This window comes from Rutilus rutilus, assembly GCF_951802725.1.
Source record: "Rutilus rutilus genome assembly, chromosome: 23".
Taxonomy (NCBI): Eukaryota; Metazoa; Chordata; class Actinopteri; order Cypriniformes; family Leuciscidae; genus Rutilus; species Rutilus rutilus.
The window spans coordinates 16,973,613-16,992,257 of record NC_140233.1 but is presented as its reverse complement, the minus strand read 5'-3'; the positions used below and the strand labels follow the sequence as shown (position 1 = coordinate 16,992,257).

Below are 18,645 nucleotides of genomic sequence, written 5' to 3'. Positions count from 1 at the left end.
GCAGCAAATAATAATAATAATCTTATTAAATTTAAAGTAGTAGAAAAAACTAAATACAGTATCTCTGACATATATGGGGTAGAACATACTTCTCTTACACAGGCCAAAAAATAAAAAAATATCACAGATTAGCAAAAACTAAACAATAGACATGGGCTATTAATAACAAATGAGCTTTATTGGTTTATAGTAGGTGTCAGACTCTCGCCTCCCTTTTAGATTTGTGGTTCAGCGCTAGTAACGCCTGCTATAAAACCTCAATCACAGAAGAGAGTAATTATTATTAATTAGCCTATGTTATTAATATGATTTCATATTATTATATGTTTACTAATATAATTTGAAATATATTCATATATTGAAAACAATAATACAAATTAGAAATACATAAAAACATTTGGACAAACAATACAAATATTGTGATATTTACCTTATCTTTGTTCTATGCACACATCACATCTCTTATTTCATCTCAAGCTCTTCACTGACAATGTTGTCTCCTTGACAAACATGCCACAGACACAGATAGATAGATAGATAGATAGATAGATAGATAGATAGATAGATAGATAGATAGATAGATAGATAGATAGATAGATAGAACATATACAGATATCCGATAAGCATGATAGCTTAGTTTATAAATGCATGCATTATATACTTACCCTACATTTATTCAGAATAATTTAAAATGTTATTACGTTTTAATTTTAGTGTTAAATGTCCAAATATTTCAGTTAGCGTAATAATGTTAAATTATTATTAGATTATTATTGTAACAATTTATCAAGAGATAGAAATTACGTTCAATTTGATTTATTATGCACTATTAAGCTTAACATATTTTAAATTAATATCGTTCGTATGTACAAGTATAATCATGATGGTTAAGAGGGGACTCGATTTCTCATGACACCGGCCATGCTTATATTTTTGGAAACACATGGTGCAATGGCGTCCTCTAGTGTTCATCACGGCATTTACAGACTATTGTTATTGTCAAAGTACTTCCGGGTGCTAATACAGAGACGCGTCTGGAGCTGATCTGTTCATTCATAACTACATTCGTTTTTTAATCATGTACCACCAACCCGTACTGAAAAACAGACGGACTCTACTGGAGCGAGCGGAGAAGTTTACCTCCGATATATATTTCACGGACTGCAATCTTAGAGGAAGGTAAGCCAGTGCACTTCCTCTAATAATGTTTGATATTTAATTATTAGTGTTCATGCAAATTCACTTATCAGTTTTTATGTTAAACTAACTATTTGTACTTAATATGTCTTTAAACTAATGAATATTTGTTTTTGTTTTTTTTTTCTTGTAAACGAGTTATTGAAGGTTAATTAAGACCTTTGACCTTGTTTGGTAGTTTGTTGTGAGCAGTGATGTAAACACTCTCCTTCACTGCAGACTGTTTGGAGACACTCATCCACTTGAGTCCATCACTGCGTTTCTTTCGGAGAAGAGAATTCCTTATTCAGAAGCCATCCAGCAAAACTTTCAGCCTTGTAGCGTTGGTGATGCATTCGGACCCACGTAAGATGTGTAAATGTTTACTGTCCAATAAACTGTATAGCACTAGTGTATTGACTAAAACTGTGTGGCAGATGGTGGACGTGCTGGTTCAAAGTGGTTTTGAAGATCCCAGAGGCCTGGCGAGAGAAGGAGGTCCATTTGAGATGGGAGAGCGATGGAGAGGGGATGGTGTGGCGGGATCACCAACCAGTTCAGGTGTGGAAACCCAAGACCAGATCATGATCTCATGAATGACAGTTAACATTTAAGAGTTCACGCATTGTGAATTATTTTTCAGGGTTTGACCAAAGAAGGTGAGAAGACCAGCTATACTCTGACCGAGTGCTTGAAGGACAGTGAACCTCATGGGTTAGTGGAAATCTAAAGTCTGACTCTAAACTGATATACATTTGCTTCCATTTTCATGCTTTAATCTCATATTTAAGCATTACCCTATACGTGGAACTTGCATGTAATGGACTTTTTGGAGCCGGACAAGGTTCCATGATTGCCGCCCCCGACCCAAAGAGGAAGTTCACTCTCCAGAAGGCCGAGCTTGTTGTTTTCAATCGAGATGTTAGGGAGCTTCTCACCGACTTTGAGATGCTTGTGGACATTGTCAAGGTATTTTCACATTGAACTGTGATGTTTAAGGTAGGGTAGGCAATGTTTCAGGAACAAATCGCCTACCCTGCCTTTAAAGTGAACAGTAGAACAAAAATGTAAACATTCCCGGTCTAATTTTTTTGCTATGTTTGCACAGTTACTAGGAGATGGAGAGCAGCGTGGATTCCAGGCCTTGTTTACAGCCAATGAGATGGTGAATCTGTGCGATCCAGCCAATCCTAGTTCATTTGCTGCTGCTCGAAGTCTAGCCCAGAAGTTTTTTGCCCAGAAAAATGGGGAAAGCCAACATGTGGTTCATGCCATGGGCCACTGCCATATTGACTCGGGTAATATTAAAGAAGTATTGCTTCACTTCATTATTTTTTTCTTCGTTATACACTAATGTTTAAAAGTTTGGGTCAGATTTTTTTATTTTTGAAAGCAATTATCACTTTATTCAGCAGGTACACATTACATTGATCAAAACTCAGATTATAGACTTTTACGTTGTTAAAAAGTCTATTTTAAATAAATGCTGTTTTTTTCTATTCATCAAAGAATCCAGAAAAATTTTTTTTGCATCCACAAGAATATTAAGCAGCACAACTTTTTTTTTTTTTCATTGAATATAATAAGAACATATTCAAATCAGCATATTAGAATGATTTCTGAAGGATCACGTGACACTAAAGACTGGAGTAATGATGCTGAAAATTTCTAAATGTGATAAAATAGGATAGTCATCATGTTAAATTGTAATAATATTTCACAATATTACTGTTTTTATTGTATTTGATTAAATAAACGCAGACTTGTGAGCATAAGAGTCTTCTCTCAAAAACATTCAACATCATATCGACCCCAAACTTTTGAATGGTAGTGTACATAGGAAATCTTGTTGAATGTGTTCAATCCCGTCCTCAGCTTGGTTGTGGCCGTATGAAGAGACCATCAGGAAGTGTGCTCGCAGCTGGGTCACTGTGATCAGACTGATGGAGAAGAACCCAGAGTTTGTCTTTACATGCTCCCAAGTACGTTTTTGTTACAAATTTTCTTTCTTTTTAGGCACAGCGAGAAGGAATTGCCTTCACTTTTGCCATCAGCCAATTGAAAATGCTTAATAAACATACTAAATGTTGGGATAGTTAAAATGTAAAAGAATCATTTGTAAAAATAATTTTTAGGGTTAAGGGATAAAAAAAATATAATAAGCTCAGTATTAAGCAATGGATGTCAATGAAATGATAAAAACACAGATGTGTTTGTGCAGGCACAACAGTTCCAGTGGGTGAAGAGCTGGTATCCGGGTCTGTTCTCAGAGATCAAGCGCTTTGTGCAGAAAGGCCAGTTTATTCCAGTTGGAGGCACGTGGGTAGAGATGGTAGGACACTGTTGTTTATGTTTCTTCACCGCATAGTTCGCCCAAAAATGAAAATTCCGTCATTTATTACTCACCCTCATGTCATTCCAAACCCGTAAGACCTTCGTTCATCTTCTGAACACAAAATAAAGATATTTTTTATGAAATCCGAGAGCTTTCGGTCCCCTTCATTGACAGCAACGCAATGCTCACTTTCAAGGGCCGGAAATGTGAAAATAGTCCATGTGACTACAGTGGTTAAATAAAGGTCTTACGAGTTTGGAACGACATGAGGGTGAGTAATTAATGACAGAATTTTCATTATGGGGTGAACCAACCCTTTAACAAGCTTATTTGGTCTGTTACTTTGTATCAGGATGGAAACTTGCCATCTGGGGAGTCAATGGTCAGACATTTTCTACACGGCCAGAACTTCTTCAAGGATGAATTTGGACATTACTGTAAAGAGGTACTTCTGCTTGTCTAAAAACAAATAGGTACATTCAGTCCCATAACAATACAGTTTACATTGTTTGTTTTTTTTACATCATTATCAGTGTTGAATTTGATGCAGTAACTCATGGTCACACAATCAACCAGGTCTTGAAATCTTTGAAATTTACTGGGAAAGGACAGATTAGGAAAGAAAACCAGTGCATATCTTCTCTCCTCCAAGGCTGAGGAGGCCATGATAACCTGAAAGGAGGGCACATGAGGCTGTATATCTGTCAGACACAACCTTGAGATGAGATAAAGTAACAGAGTACAACGACAAGAAATTCATCTTAATTAACCAAACCTTTTAAAAGTGGTTCTGTCATGAGAAATCAAACTTTATCCTGCAAGTGTCATAGCTTAAAATGTTTTTCACATGGGAAAATATGGGCAAAGACATTTGCATATGACTCCCGGAACAAGACATTGACGAATAGTTATGCATAATCACAGCATAAGCATAAGCTACTGGCGCTCAGTTGCTTAACGGCCGATACCCGTCTATCCATCTTTTTCTTAAAGAGCCTACTGCGTTTTTAGATTATGGGAGGCACTTCCGGTTTGGGGAAGTTCCGTTCAAAAAGACTGAGACAAATCATTTCAACTCATTAGGTTGTGCTACAAATAATCCTTATCTGTCAGTTTGACTGAATGTGCTGAAAAAAATCTCCTTTATATTCTATTATCAGACGTCAGGAGATTAGTATTTTAATGTGACAAGAATATCGATGGCAAAAGCTTTCAGTTGCTGCGTTCTTTTCCTCCTCATTATTTCCTCTTTGTCATTGTATTCCGCTGTAACAGTATAACAAGACAACAAATACTGTGCGTTTGTGGTCTGCTCTTCCCGATTTCTAACCTCATGAATAATTCACTGGAATGCACTAAGAAGGATCTCATTCAAATGTAATTGTCTCCCCTTTTCACTTCTAATCCCTGTTAGCAGTGTTCACTGGAAATGTTTCTAAAGCAGGTAAATACAATATTGTCTGTCAAAATGATGGAAATTACTTTAAAATTGTATCACTCAATGTTCCAGATAATGAACATTTTTGTATTTAAGAGATAATTCACCCAAAAATGAAAATTCTGTCATAATTGACTCACCTTGTTGGTACACACCTCAAGAATGTTGGTGATCAGACAGTTGACAGCAGCCATTGACTTCCATAGGATTTTTTTCCCTACTATGGAAGTAAATGGCTGCCGTCAACTGTCTGGTTACCAACATTATCGTTATACTCAGTTTTTGAAAATGCTTATTATGTTCATAGAGCGAACCTTTTGCTAATTGTTTACGGCAGGGGTTTTCAAAGTCTAAGACAGTGGGCCTCCCTTTTGACACAACTTACCCAATGGCGCAATAACTGAAGCGTATGATCATGCTGCAATGATGGCACTTATCGTCCTCCTCCGCCTCAAAATCATGGTGATGTTTGGCGAACTTTGCTTATATCGCAGAGCTAGCATCAAGCATATTTCGCGTTCGTCCATCTGTGCAAGAGAATTTAACCCTTTAAGCATGCGCAATGTTTCAGATAGTATGGAAAGTGTAAACTCATGAATTGTATATGGGTCACAGTTGAAAGAATGTGTAAACGGACGGTCAAAAAAATCGGATAAAGGTAACATCAGAATTGGGCATCAAGATGTAATAAACAAGGCCTTATTTTCAGAATAATAACAATTTAACTTTTTTTTATTTATTAATTTAAACTAATTATCAGGCAATAACTTGTACCACTCTCCGCGCACTCTCTGCTCTGGCGCCCCCACACTTAGAAAACCCCTGGTTTACAGTTTAACGGAAGTTACTCCCATAATTTGTGCAAAGCATCATGGGGCTTAGGAAAAAGGTGGATACGTTGCAGACGATAAAAACAAGTATTTCCTTAGACTTAATGTACATAAACTATATGATCATTTACTGCCATTGTGTGAATTACACATACATACAATCAGTAAAAAGTAACTGTTGTCTAGTCTGATTATGACTATGTATATCTTATACAGTATGCTAGTCACTGTTATTAAAAAAACCCACTCACTTCCTGTACTAATTCACTGTCTACTGTATCTCGCACAGTTCTGGCTGCCAGACACTTTTGGCTACTCCGCACAGCTGCCTCAGATCATGAAAGGATGTGGAATCTCTCGTTTTCTTACTCAGAAGCTGAGCTGGAACCTTGTTAACACATTTCCGGTGGGTGCCTATCACATCTGTACATATGAAAACCCTTATTATGGTTGTTTGTGATGTTCATGATTCCTCTGTCCACCAGCATAACACGTTCTTTTGGGAAGGTATTGATGGGACACCGGTTCTCACTCATTTTCCTCCGGGTAACTCCTATGAGATGAAGGGTAAAGTGGAAGATGTACGTTTTTCGTCATGTAATGTATCATTTGCGAGCTCCCTCGAATGAAGGGCCAGCTCATTTCTCCTTCCTTTGACTCAACACAGCTGATTAACACAGTGAAGAACAACAAAGACAAGGGACGAGCCAATCACAGCGCAGCCCTGTTTGGTTTCGGCGACGGTGGCGGTGGCCCAACACAGTTAATGCTTGACCGTCTACAGCGTGTCCGGGACACAGATTGTCTGCCAAAGTCAGTTTCCTTTTTCACCTTTCTGAGGGTGTAACACAAAAACACTCATTTCCTGATATTTATACAGACTATAGAAAAATATAAATATTATAATTTACTTATCCTGTGATGCATTCATGACGTTATTCAAAAATACTTACCAGAATGAGTCGTCAGTTTGATGTGAGATTTAATGAACATGATTATGTCATCCAGGGTTCAGATGTCAAGTCCTGATGTCCTGTTCTCTCAGCTGGAAGCGGACTCATCCCTTCTGTGCACATGGGTTGGCGAGCTCTTCCTTGAGCTACATAATGGCACTTATACCACACAAGCAAAGGTGTGTGTCCATCTTCCAATCCCCCTAATAGTGCACTTCCTAACTGCATTCATTTTCATTGTTGATTTGATAAAGATGCATATAACGCGTCAACTTCTTTTGATAGTCAAGATTTTGCATTAAAAACAGTTTTGTTTTACTTTCTATTCTCGCTCTGTCGTAAGAGGAAATCTGGCTGATTTTGGTTACTGTACCTTTAAGACTTTGTGTAAATGACTTATGATTGGCTAACCTCCACTTACTGACGTAGTTCACAACATTATTCATCAAGGGAGGTCTGCTGAATAATTACATAGGCGTTGATATATAAGGGAGTTGTCATTTGTTAATATGCCAATTGTTCCTACATCAAAACTGTCAGTTTCTGATTGATCAGCTTGGTTTTTATTTATGTTCTGAGTCAACTTGGATGGGAAGGCCCCCTTTAATTTGTCGTTTCTTTCTCTGTAGATAAAATTGGGAAACCGTCAATGTGAAGTTCTGCTTCATGACGTTGAGGTGGCTAGCTGTTTGGCCTTGTGTAAAAGAGATAGCTTCAAATATCCAGCATGCAAACTTCAAGAACTGTGGAGGCAAGTGCTCAAGCATTAAATGTTCTGATGATAAGAGCATAGCTGAAGTCTCAAGTGGCTCTCTGCATGTCTTTATTTCAGATTGCTTCTACTCAATCAGTTCCATGATGTGATTCCTGGCAGCTGTATTGAGATGGTTGTTGAGGATGCTTTACAGTACTATGATGGTAAACCATCTGCCTTTACCACGGTCTGCATATTTTATAGGGATGCACAATGTTAATTTTAATGTTATCGGACTGTGGCCGATATATTAAAGCCGATAAATAATGGATTATTTCCTTCTGAGACACTTCAGATGTGCATCATGTTCGCCATTATTTTTTTTTAATTGCTTGAAATATGATTGGAATCACTTCGACAAGAAAAATACAGTTAATGCAACATGTGCAGCGCAAGTCTACATACAATTATAGTAAGAACATCATTATAATTGTGTGCTTGGTATATGGCTTTTAATAGTGAGACTTTTGTTTTTGTAATCAGGCTCTCAAAAATGATATAAAAAGTGTATTAATTTATCGGCCAATATATCGGTTATCGGCATTCAAATATAAATAATTGATTATCGGTAGCAACCAAAATGTTCATATCGGTGCATCCCTAATATTTAGTTCTAAAGTTCAGTTTTAATATTACAATTACTAATGTTAAAGAGATACTTGACAATTCTGGCATCATTTACTCAACCTCATGTTTTTGACAACTTTTAGTCTATTATTGTCTTTTTTCAGTGGAACACAAAATAATTATTTTCCATACCATAAAAGTGAATTGGGCTTGTCTGTGTCTAGCTTTTAAAAAACTCATAAAAGTACAACATTTTTTATATGATAGCTTTGTGTTAAATGTTGAAATTGAGGTCATTTTCTGAAATTTGTGACCTTTGGCATATTAGGTCTCAAATCTCATTCACACTTCTGCATGTTCATATTTGAGGCAGCATGTGCGGTTACAAGACCTGTGAGAACTAGTGGTACTTGGCATCTCTGACATCAAAACTAGTGCATGTCCTCACATGGCATATTTGAATACCTCAACAAGATTTGATATGATATGATTTGACAGATATGATTTACCAAACAAATTCTTCAATGCACAAAAAAAGATTGACTTTGCGTCAACAGATTGTGTGAATGGAAAACTGGATTCACCAGCAGACCAATCCCATTGCAAATCATCTCAAAAGTTGTTTTAGTCATCCTTAAATGCCTGAGCCAAAGCTTGTCATCAAAATGAGTTATTACCCCCTAGAACTCTCACATCATCCGATTATGTTTGGTTTGGAACAAAATGAAGATGAGTAAACTATGACAAAAAACTGAAATATACAACCCGTTAACTTTTATCATTTTTAAAGTATGACAAAGCTAACATAAGTGATAATATATTGATGAAGATCACGATGAGTATAACCTAATGAACTTTGTTTTCAGAGATACGCACCGCAGGGTCTAGACTACTTCTTGCTGCTTGTGAATCACTGGGATCGTCTCCTGACAAGGGTGTAGGATCCAGCACAGCTGTACTGAATACTTTACCCTGGGAGAGAACTGAAGTCATTTCACTGCCAGGGGAGGGCACTAAAATAAGATTAGGTACTTCCCACTAACAAAGCATGCATTGTTCAGATGACCTTCTTTTGGGTAAACCTCAAAGATATCTTCTATTCATATCTAATGACAAGGTAAGATTTTATTAAAGTACAGTAAGGCTCATTGAAGCACATCCTCTATTATATCCCCTGTTTCCACAGCCTTGGTGAGAGTACCCAGCGTGGGTGTAGCCCAAGTCACCGAGATGGCTGAGCCTATAGAGCCTACAGTCTCCGTCACAATGATGGTACTTAATTCCCTTGGACATTTTCTTCATCCCACACATTTTCGTCATTCAGTGGTTGCTCTTTGTGATACAGGTCGATGGGACCATTTTGATGGAGAATGGCCTTTTGAAGGCCACAATTGACCAAAAAGGTCGATTGATGTCCCTGCATTTAGTCCAAACAAACAGGTGAGTCATAATGTTGGCCTTCAAGCAGAGTGCGCAATCTTGTAGGGTTGTTTATAGAACTATGTTATGACCTCAGGGAAACCATTTCTGAGGGTGGCTTTGGAAACCAGTTTTCTTTGTTCGATGATGTGCCTCTGTATTGGGACGCTTGGGATGTGATGGACTACCACCTTCAGACAAGGTGAGCATGTTTCTTGTTACATCAGTGGGAGGGATCAGATTCCAGCTTCGAACTCCGTGTGAACCCAAGTTAATGTCATAACAATGATGGCAATAAATCTACTTTCCCAGGAAGCCTGTAATTGAGCTTGTCGAGCCGGCTAAGGTAGTGAGATCTGGGGGGGTTCAGGGCAGCGTCTCCTTTTCGCTAAGGATCAGCGGAAATAGCACCATAAGACAGGAGATTATTCTGGATGCTTGCTGCCCCTATATTAAATTCAATACGCAGGTGAGGAATTATGAATTACAACTAAGTTTGTCATCTTATGCTTGATATTTAATCACCCAGCTGTTCAAGAAACTCTATAAAGCGCAATGGATATCTTGTTTACAGGTGGACTGGGAAGAGGCACATAAGTTTCTGAAGGTGGAGTTCCCCGTGCAGGTGCGCAGCCCAAACGCTACCTATGAGATCCAATTCGGACACTTGCAGAGGCCCACTCATAGAAACACCTCCTGGGACTGGGCTCGCTTTGAGGTACTGCAAACTTGGGTTATTTTCTGGTATTAGAAGTATAGCCCCTATCTTTCTGAATGGCCAAAAACTGGTCCTATTCTAAATGTTGCATTCAATCCTAGCAGTCTTCCTCAAGACTTGGAAAAAGGGCACAATGAGGGAGCATTGTGGCTAATAAGAGGTGCACGTGAGCACCCTTTAGAAACATAAAATTATAAATGGGACACCTAACAGTCTTGTTGGCCTTGTGTGAGAATAGGCTACAAGATGCCCAAGTTCATGTCAAGTACTTTGTTTGGGACTCTTTTTGCCAAGTGTACATTTCAGTAACCTGTTCAAGCACCAATAAAATCGACTAAAAATCGGTTTTAGCTCAAATCAGGCTAAAACAGCCTTTTTCTGGTTGGTCCAATGAAAGCACTTGCATGTTCAAAACCAAAAGGACCATGTCTTTTCCAATGGGATGACTGATTCTTTTAATTTGAAGATAGGACTTTGCTTCCTACAAACCCAGCATGGGTTTCTCAGCAGCTGCCATCTCTCCTCTTTTATAATGTCTGTGGTTTAATGTTCCCTTGGAGAATATTACGTTATTTCTATGATTTATTTAATAGGTGTGGGGACACAAATGGGCTGATCTGTCTGAGCATGGCTTTGGCGTGGCTCTTCTTAATGACTCCAAATACGGCTACTCGGTCCATGAAAACATCATGACCTTGTCCCTGTAAGCTACCCATGCAGAATGAACAAACATGGCAGTATTTTTCTGACACAAGTACAGACCGGTCATTAAGATGTTTTGCTAACACCACTGTTTTTTTCCACAGATTGCGGGCTCCAAAAGCGCCAGATGCCAATGCAGATATGGGGCGTCATAATTTTACCTACGCATTAATGCCACATACAGGTTGGTACATCTCAAATCTAAACTATTAAGGTACACAGTGCAACTTTTTGAGCAATGTTGCTGGGCAATGTTGTCGTCAACGGGCAACAAGATGAGACACAGGTCCCATGACCGATCTAAATTATCCAGATAGAAATGTATTGCCCATTTTCAGTGGGAAAGTGCCTAAGCAACAATCGGTCGGCAAGATTGCCCAGCAACATTACTCAAAAAGTTGCCCTGTGTATCATCACCATTAGAAGTAATTTCCAGTCACCCATTAATAAAATCATTGTCTGAAAAGGTCCCTTCCAGGAAGCTTCAGTTATCCAGTATGCCTACAACCTGAACTTCCCGCTCCGTGTCTATCATGGTGCTATTTCTGAACCCTTGAGTGCGTTCTCTGTTAATTCGCCTGCTGTCATCCTGGAGACCATAAAACAGGTGCCCGTTCATGAAATGACCAGACGGTAACCTTTCCAAACAGATTTTGCCCACTGCGTCAGCACAAACTCAAGTTTCCTTTTTTCTCACAGGCGGAAGAGAGAGAGAATGCCCTTCTTATTCGCCTCTACGAGTCTCACGGAAGCAGTGTGACTGCGACTTTGTCAACTTCCCTCCTAGTGAAAGAAGCCTGGCAGTGAGTAAACAATGGCTGCATTCCAGTCCAAAATTGTCATGCCCTTCACTCGCTAACTGCATTGTGGGACATATAGGTGCCTGAAGTGTACATATGAAGTAGACTCGCTCCCTCGGTCAAAATTGAGGGAACGAGGGTCTGTCCATCTAAACTTCCCTCGTCCACTTCACGAAGTGGAACGCACTTCAAAATGGCGGCGGGGATTCCCTCGAGGGGAAGTGCTTAGGGAAGTTCGCAAGTGCGTGTCTAAAAGTGGACTGGAACGCAGCAAATGAACACTAATCTTCTGTTTTTGTATTGTCAAGAACACTAATAAATAACTTACTGTCTTTACAGTTGTGATCTCCTGGAGCGTCCTGATCCCAGCATTCCTGTGTCAAAGACCACTTCTGGAATATCCTTAACGTTCAAACCCTTTCAGATCAGATCTCTCCTCTTAATTATACAGTGAATCATTTCAATCCGTATCAGTTGTGACGCAGGTACTTAAATCCCTTGTAAGTCCCTGAGTAAAATTTACGGTTGCACACACACATTTTCACCTTTATAAAACTTTTCACTTAAGTTTAATTATTTGTTTAATTAAATAAATTTCAATGTTTGATTTACAATGTATTGTTCCTGTTATTATTTCGTCTCAAATCTCTTACCATTGAAGTGATATTTTGGAAAGAAAAGGCAAGATGGTCGATTAAACATTAGAATTTAAGGAAATGTTTTTTAATATATTTCAGGTATTTTTTGCATACATATTTTATGTTAAAAATAGATTATGATGTTTTTACTGAATATAAAAGGTCTAAGTGGTCCATTACAGTAGTTTCATCTCCTTTTGAAAAGTATACCGATTTAAGTCATCATCTTGAACGGCCTCGTCTTGTGCCACTACTTCTCCTCTGTGGCTTTGCTACAAAAGAATCCAGAGAAAGACTGAATCAGCTACCCAAGACGCCACAACTCACTGAGCACAGTCAGCTTCTGTATTTAAAGGCCACGACTGAATTCATACCTTTTGTTGCAGTTTCCTTGCAGGTGACGGAATTCCTTTTAGTTTTAATCACTTCCTCCACATGTTGGCCTTTGATTTTGTTAGTTCCAGTCCTTGGAGGAACTTAAAAAAGGACAACATGGCAGTGAAATCATTGTATAATACTTAAAGTAAAAATACAAATGGAGAATGTAAGATTCTAACCTTTTGAGCTTCTCTTTCCTCTTTTTTTCGACTTTGTGTTCTCATCTGCAGGTTCTGTACTGACCCTCTTTGTGTCTTTTTTCTGCCTTTTTGAACCACCTTGTGCTTTAGAGGTTGCACTTTCTTTCTTTACCTTTATGTTGTCCTTTTTCTTGGCAGGCTTTTCTATTGCAATGCTCTCGGTGTGAGTCTTTTTGGCTTTCTAGAGTGAAGCAGACGTTTAATGTTCTTGTATCTGTTCATGAACCCAAGTTTAAAAAAATAAAAAAAGTAACTGCTTTTCACCTTTGAATCAGTATAATCGTGATCTTTCTGTATTTTCCACATATTTTTGCGAGATTTGGCACCTAATGGGAAATATTTTTTAGTTATAAGTGACAAAAATTCTTAGGAATAAATCATCTGTTTAAATTGCAGAGTGGTTTTACCTTTGGGCACCATAGGACCAGGATCCCCCTGAAACAAAGCATTTAAATAACATTTTACTTAATGGTTTCCAGGTTTAGAAATATAATTTTACAAAGATTTACGTACTTTGAACCAAATTGTCCGTCCATTGTGGTCACTTAATGAGTTCATTCCATCCACACAGTAACACTGCATCCAGGCTTGTAGCACAGAATATTCAGCTTTTGCTGGTTTATAGCCATTTTCACCTAATTATATAAAAATGAAGTAAAAAATCAGTTGCACGAATACCGATCTGAAGCTAAAAAGGCAATTTCCCTGACACAACAACAAATCTGAGATAACATGTTATTCAGAATGTGATGGGTATGCATGTACCGTCATGCACAGCTGTGCAAAATAGCAGTTGATAAATGAATATATCACAATTAAATGTAGTGTGTAAACCAACCCAATTGCACCACCTCCAAGGGAACAGTGTGACACAAAGAAAGGAGGTCTAGGGTTTCAACCTTCACCCCCTTCTTTCCAGCAGTATCTGTTGTCTGGATGAAACCGAACAGAGAGAGCCATGAATGATTAATGCCAAACAAAGTGCCTATTAATACACTAACTATAGGGTCAGATTCTTCGCCTCTAAAACGTAACCTTTTTGATCTCCTTTTTATCCTCATTTTTCTGCTCAATTCCCTCTAGAACTGTCCGCGCCTTCACAAATGGTGGGATTTGTAATCTGAAAAGGATGTGTGGGGAAAACAATCAGTTCCTTTTTCTCATAATCAGATTTAGATGGTCATGACAGTAGGCCATCAAAGAGAGGAATGGTTCAATGGTTTAATGTACAATTAAGTAAAAAAAGAAAAAAAAAGGGGATTTTTCACATAGACAACGTGGTTTTATTCTCAAAGTTGAGATACACAATTTATTTAGAACGTAGAAAACATTGGAAAGGGAGTTACCTGAACAAAATCTCTGCTCGAAGATAGTTCCCAATCCCGTTGAAATACTTCTGATTTAAGAGAGCCTCACAGATGGGTTTGTCAAATGCCTTGTCAGATATATTTGAAAGAACATTCTCCCTGAAATATTTAAACACACATACTAAGTTATCAACCCATTGAATCGTAAACTGGCCCTTTCATATTAATCGCATTTCCACCGACAGTAACGTTAGCATCAAACTACTAAACCAGTAAGTGAGTAACCTTAATTACCTGCCAATTTCTATGTAACTACAGAGATTAATTGAGTTGTACACCAAAATGTCGAAGACGCACCATGAAATATGCTTGGCATAAAATATGTCTAGGGCTGGGTTGAAAATAACATTTTCTCGATTTGAATCGTTTCTTATCTTGCTGGACCGAAACTTAAATCGCATGAATTGATCTTTTATGAACAAAAATATTGTTTGTAGCGCTGGTTCCATCCAAATCTGAATAATCTTTGTTACTTTTTAGGCTATTTGAAACAAAGTCTAAGCTTTCAAATTCAAATGAACCAAACAGGGCGTTAAATTGAAAAATAAAGTTACAAACCCTTAAAAATACAACACACTATGCATCTAAAGTGACAATTAACATTATGCTAAATGATGACTAAAACGAAATGTATACCTTTTCCACTGAGAACTCCCGCTGGTAGTTGACCGTTAAAGCAAAATGAGGCGCATGCTCTAACGTTACGCCAAAAGTCTGTGCACGCAAATGATGACGCAGTTATTAACATCGTAAATCTAGCCACTTTTTTAAATATTTAAATTTCTTTTTTATTTGATATACATTTAAACGCTATAATTGTTATATTACACTTGTATTAAATTACAAAAAATATATATATAATAATAATAAAAAAATAACATGTGTGCGATAAGACAATAAGGCTGTTATCGAGTAAATTTGAGGGGGAAAAAAAATCTTCTGAATGCCGTGATCAATCGCTGTATTTTTTTGGGAAGACATTTGTACAAAAGTGGACAACATGCGGAAATGAATGTGTTTTTTTCTGTACGGGTTTAAAATTCATCTAACGCATTTTAAATTATGGATATAAAATATAGTTTCGTTATGCGAAATGTGGTGTGATGTTCCATCCATCTTGGCATTTTGTCTAAATGTAGGGCTACTGTACGGTTGGAAATGTATTTTCTTGCATTTGAAATATATTTTGGTATATGAAGGTTGAAACAAAATATATTTTCACTTTCAAAAATATATTTAACCAGAACTTAACTGTTTACAACATATTCTTACAATATATTTAAAATATATTTTGGCCAGGATTTTTTTTTGTATGTAGCCTATGTATTTCCTGTATGTGTACACTTCCTGTTATCTTAACAGAAACCTAATCTTTTATGCTAATTTCTGATATACGTTTAATGTGTACAATATGATTATTAGAGTTCAGTGAATCCCTCACCTAAAGCTCTCGTACTCAAACATGACGCAAGGCCCTCTGTTTTTTTGCCAGGTCCCATTTGCTTGCCAGCTGCCGAATCTGCGTGTGTCCTCAAAACTCAGAACCCTGCGTGGGCTCTCATTAGTGTAGAACCGCAGGTGGGCATGTTTTGGAAGATCGTCTTCTGAGGTGAAGCGGAAAAACCCTGACATCCCAAATCGGAAAACCACATCCATCGGATGCTGAGACTGATGTTTAACGACCTTGCGTTTAATGTCACCATCATTTTTGAAGGGTGTGAGTGTGAGTATGACCTCTTTTCCTCTGGACTGGGCTTTGATGACGTAGGCATCGCAGCAGAATGGGACCTCAGGATTTTTATTCACTTCAGATTTCTCTGCGGCTCCAGTAAACACAAGCCCTTCACACATCCTGTTGACAAACAGGCTAGCCAAATGAAGCTCAGGACCCTCCGGCATTCTCGAACATGAAAGGAAGATAGTCTGTGGAAAAACCTAAACATAAGGGGTGCAGATGTTGTTGTCACACAAGCGACTTTCCACAATCAGGTTCAAAATAGGACCTAAAACTCTTTCAACTCTTCAACTCTAGGACCTAAGAATCTGCTATTCTTTTTTTTAAATGGAATATTACAGTAGTTATTATTATAAATGATTTATCCGTGCACATCATTATTTTTTATTCATGTGCACCCTTAAAATCTTTAAAGCAACACCAAAGCAATTTTCCTCTTCTGTCCCCCTACAGGTTGGAAGCGGAATTGTCCATTACCGCTGTCGTAAATAATTTAGCCTATACCTTCGCACGCACGCTATTTATCCAGCACCGGCTTTGAAAATAACGATGTCCACAGACAAGGTAGTGTATGTTGCATGATTTTATTAAAGTATGATGTTTTGCGACATCAGAAACGAAGAAAAACAAAATAATGACATTATAACGCTTGCCGTAAAGCAAGTCAAATTTGTAGTTTCTTATGTCTCATTCGAACTACAGATCCGCTACCCGATCTGGCAAACTTGCATAGTGCGGTTATAGTGGATAGAGGGCCGCAAAGCGAATGCAGAAGTGCCGTTCACCCTGTTACGAGTTGATGAACCACTGAAACGATTTTGGAAACATTATTTAAGGTACAAAAGAATCTTTGGTGTTGCTTTAATCAAAATAACTCTCCCTCTGGCAGTCTTCTCTTCTCTGATGACGCATTTACTGGCACGAGGGCGGGGCAACCTGTCAATCACATGAGATCGACCAATAGCAAACCATAACCATCCGATCAAGTCCGCCCTATATCTTTCTTGTTCAAGTAGCTGTTTCACTCGGATATAGAGCTGGTAAGTCCCGCCCCTTCCGTAAAACCCCGCTGGACCTCAAAGTTGAAAAACCGTCAATGCAAGTGAATGGGAGAAAATAATTATTTTCTGGTCCCGTTTGAATTGTGCCATGAATGTGAACATATGTTGTCTGTGAATTTTTTATATAATCTTTCATGTTACGAGTTTGACAGTATATGGTATGATTCTTCGGCTAGCAGTTGTGGAAAAGACATAATGAGAAAGACTACATGTCGCCTATGTGACGTCACCCCATAAAGTTGACTTACCCGTGGTTTTCACCAACCTCAACGATTTTGTCCTCTCCCTGAAAGAAGGCGGTGAAGTGCACCAAAGACACAGTCATGTTTAGCGGGATCCGTGAGCTAGAGCCGTGTGCTAGTGGTGGTGACGTTTCAAACGCGTCGAAAGCAGCGAAGAGTTGTAGTCCACAAAGTGCTTTCACACAAAGTCTAACCGTATCAAACTTCTACCCGCTAAATTGTAGCATTCTTTACACGAAAAGTTCTATAAAAAATTCAAAGACAACATATGTTCACATTCATGGCAAAATTCAAACGGGACCAGAAAATAATTATTTTCTCCCATTCCCTTGCATTGACGGTTTTTCAACTTTGAGGTCCAGGGGGATTAGCGGAAGGGGCGGGACTTACCAGCTCTATAGTCACAACAGGGAAGAAAAGACTATTGTAACTTCCGCTTCATGCTGACTTCAACAATTTAGGCTTATCTTTTTTTTTTTTCTTAACAAATGATCAGTGAAAGTAGGTGATTAACCTTCAGAAAACGAAGAATCAGATTTTAAGTCAAACTAAATTGTTTTCACAGTCAAACTAATTTGCTTTATTTCTTGGTTGGTTTTGTTCTTCTTCTTTCTTTCTTTTTGCAGCCAAAACCAGAACTTGTCTAAAAATGTCTAAATATCCTGATGTCTGTGTTTGCAATTTTCTTAAGGACAAACTTAGGGAAAATGGGAATACTTTTCTGACCAAATGGGTAATGGAGTGTAAGATTTAGCCTAAATGAAGCATGTACATACTGACAAATATTTGTAACTATTATTAATGAATAATATCTTCTTCTTTTTTTTAAGCTCGGCACATTCAGTTGCCGCTACAATCTGTGTAAAAGTTCATAGAAAACTAACGATTTACGTCCTGCAATTTGTCAACAGTTTCAAGAAATGTTTTTGATAAACGGTGGAGAAATACTTTAGAAACGGCTATTTGTGCCTCTAATGCTTAGAATAGTTCAACTGGACTGCTTGATGTTTATTGTACTGTAATGTAGAGCGTCTGATAAGCGTGCTGTGCTAGTTTACAATCCTTTCCTGATGTTGAACGATGCCGTTATGAAAGTCTGCCTTAAGCGCCAAGCAACTAGTACATGCATGTTTAGATGCTACATAATGCAAAGCTCACGAATTGTCGCTTTGCAACGTGTGCTCCCGAATAGCCAGCAAGATCATATTCAGTAAATCGCTGGTTAAATTCAATGAATCGTGCACCAACTCACCTTTGCTCTTGATGTATGTTATATAATAATGGATACTCGCGCGGTGTGTGCTAATGTTTATGAAACGGGACACGGGAGGA

General features: G+C 38.1%; 2 protein-coding genes across 3 annotated transcripts; one reads left to right on the top strand and one right to left on the bottom strand.

The window, feature by feature from the left end:
* Window positions 1–990: 990 nt before the first annotated feature.
* On the top strand, window positions 991–12,306 carry man2c1 (mannosidase, alpha, class 2C, member 1). The gene is made up of 26 exons (XM_084397864.1): window positions 991–1,179; window positions 1,417–1,542; window positions 1,614–1,737; window positions 1,820–1,890; window positions 1,968–2,145; window positions 2,285–2,474; window positions 3,052–3,158; window positions 3,398–3,508; window positions 3,864–3,956; window positions 6,069–6,185; window positions 6,265–6,360; window positions 6,447–6,592; window positions 6,788–6,911; window positions 7,362–7,483; window positions 7,565–7,650; window positions 8,920–9,081; window positions 9,240–9,325; window positions 9,399–9,493; window positions 9,570–9,674; window positions 9,785–9,941; window positions 10,047–10,190; window positions 10,784–10,893; window positions 10,997–11,076; window positions 11,360–11,499; window positions 11,592–11,695; window positions 12,032–12,306. Exons 1-26 carry the CDS (start codon window positions 1,079–1,081, stop codon window positions 12,144–12,146), a joined length of 3,090 nt encoding a protein of 1,029 aa, XP_084253990.1. The 5' UTR covers window positions 991–1,078; the 3' UTR covers window positions 12,147–12,306.
* On the bottom strand, window positions 12,283–18,643 carry neil1 (nei-like DNA glycosylase 1). 2 transcript variants are annotated; one of them, XM_084397867.1, is made up of 11 exons: window positions 18,566–18,643; window positions 15,717–16,210; window positions 14,255–14,374; window positions 13,944–14,028; window positions 13,747–13,840; window positions 13,422–13,543; window positions 13,316–13,343; window positions 13,173–13,234; window positions 12,888–13,089; window positions 12,705–12,806; window positions 12,283–12,602 (listed from the first exon to the last, which is right to left on the bottom strand). In XM_084397867.1, the coding sequence occupies exons 2-11, from the start codon at window positions 16,172–16,174 to the stop codon at window positions 12,553–12,555; spliced, it is 1,323 nt and encodes a 440-aa protein (XP_084253993.1). In that variant the 5' UTR covers window positions 16,175–16,210; window positions 18,566–18,643; the 3' UTR covers window positions 12,283–12,552. The 2 variants fall into 2 exon arrangements, with proteins under 2 accessions (XP_084253993.1, XP_084253994.1); XM_084397868.1 differs by having other exon boundaries at window positions 18,558–18,633.
* Between the last annotated feature and the right edge of the window lie 2 nt (window positions 18,644–18,645).

Excerpts from the sequence above, each read along its gene's own strand:
- man2c1 (XM_084397864.1), top strand. The coding sequence starts at position 1,079 with ATGTACCACCAACCCGTACTGAAAAACAGACGGACTCTACTGGAGCGA. Across the intron at positions 1,891-1,967 it reads AAGGACAGTGAACCTCATGG|CATTACCCTATACGTGGAAC; the intron begins GTTAGTGGAAAT and ends CTCATATTTAAG. Across the intron at positions 7,651-8,919 it reads TGCTTTACAGTACTATGATG|AGATACGCACCGCAGGGTCT; the intron begins GTAAACCATCTG and ends CTTTGTTTTCAG.
- neil1 (XM_084397867.1), bottom strand. The coding sequence starts at position 16,174 with ATGCCGGAGGGTCCTGAGCTTCATTTGGCTAGCCTGTTTGTCAACAGG. Across the intron at positions 13,544-13,746 it reads CTTGGAGGTGGTGCAATTGG|GTGAAAATGGCTATAAACCA; the intron begins GTTGGTTTACAC and ends TTATATAATTAG. Across the intron at positions 12,807-12,887 it reads AGGAAAGAGAAGCTCAAAAG|TTCCTCCAAGGACTGGAACT; the intron begins GTTAGAATCTTA and ends TCCTTTTTTAAG.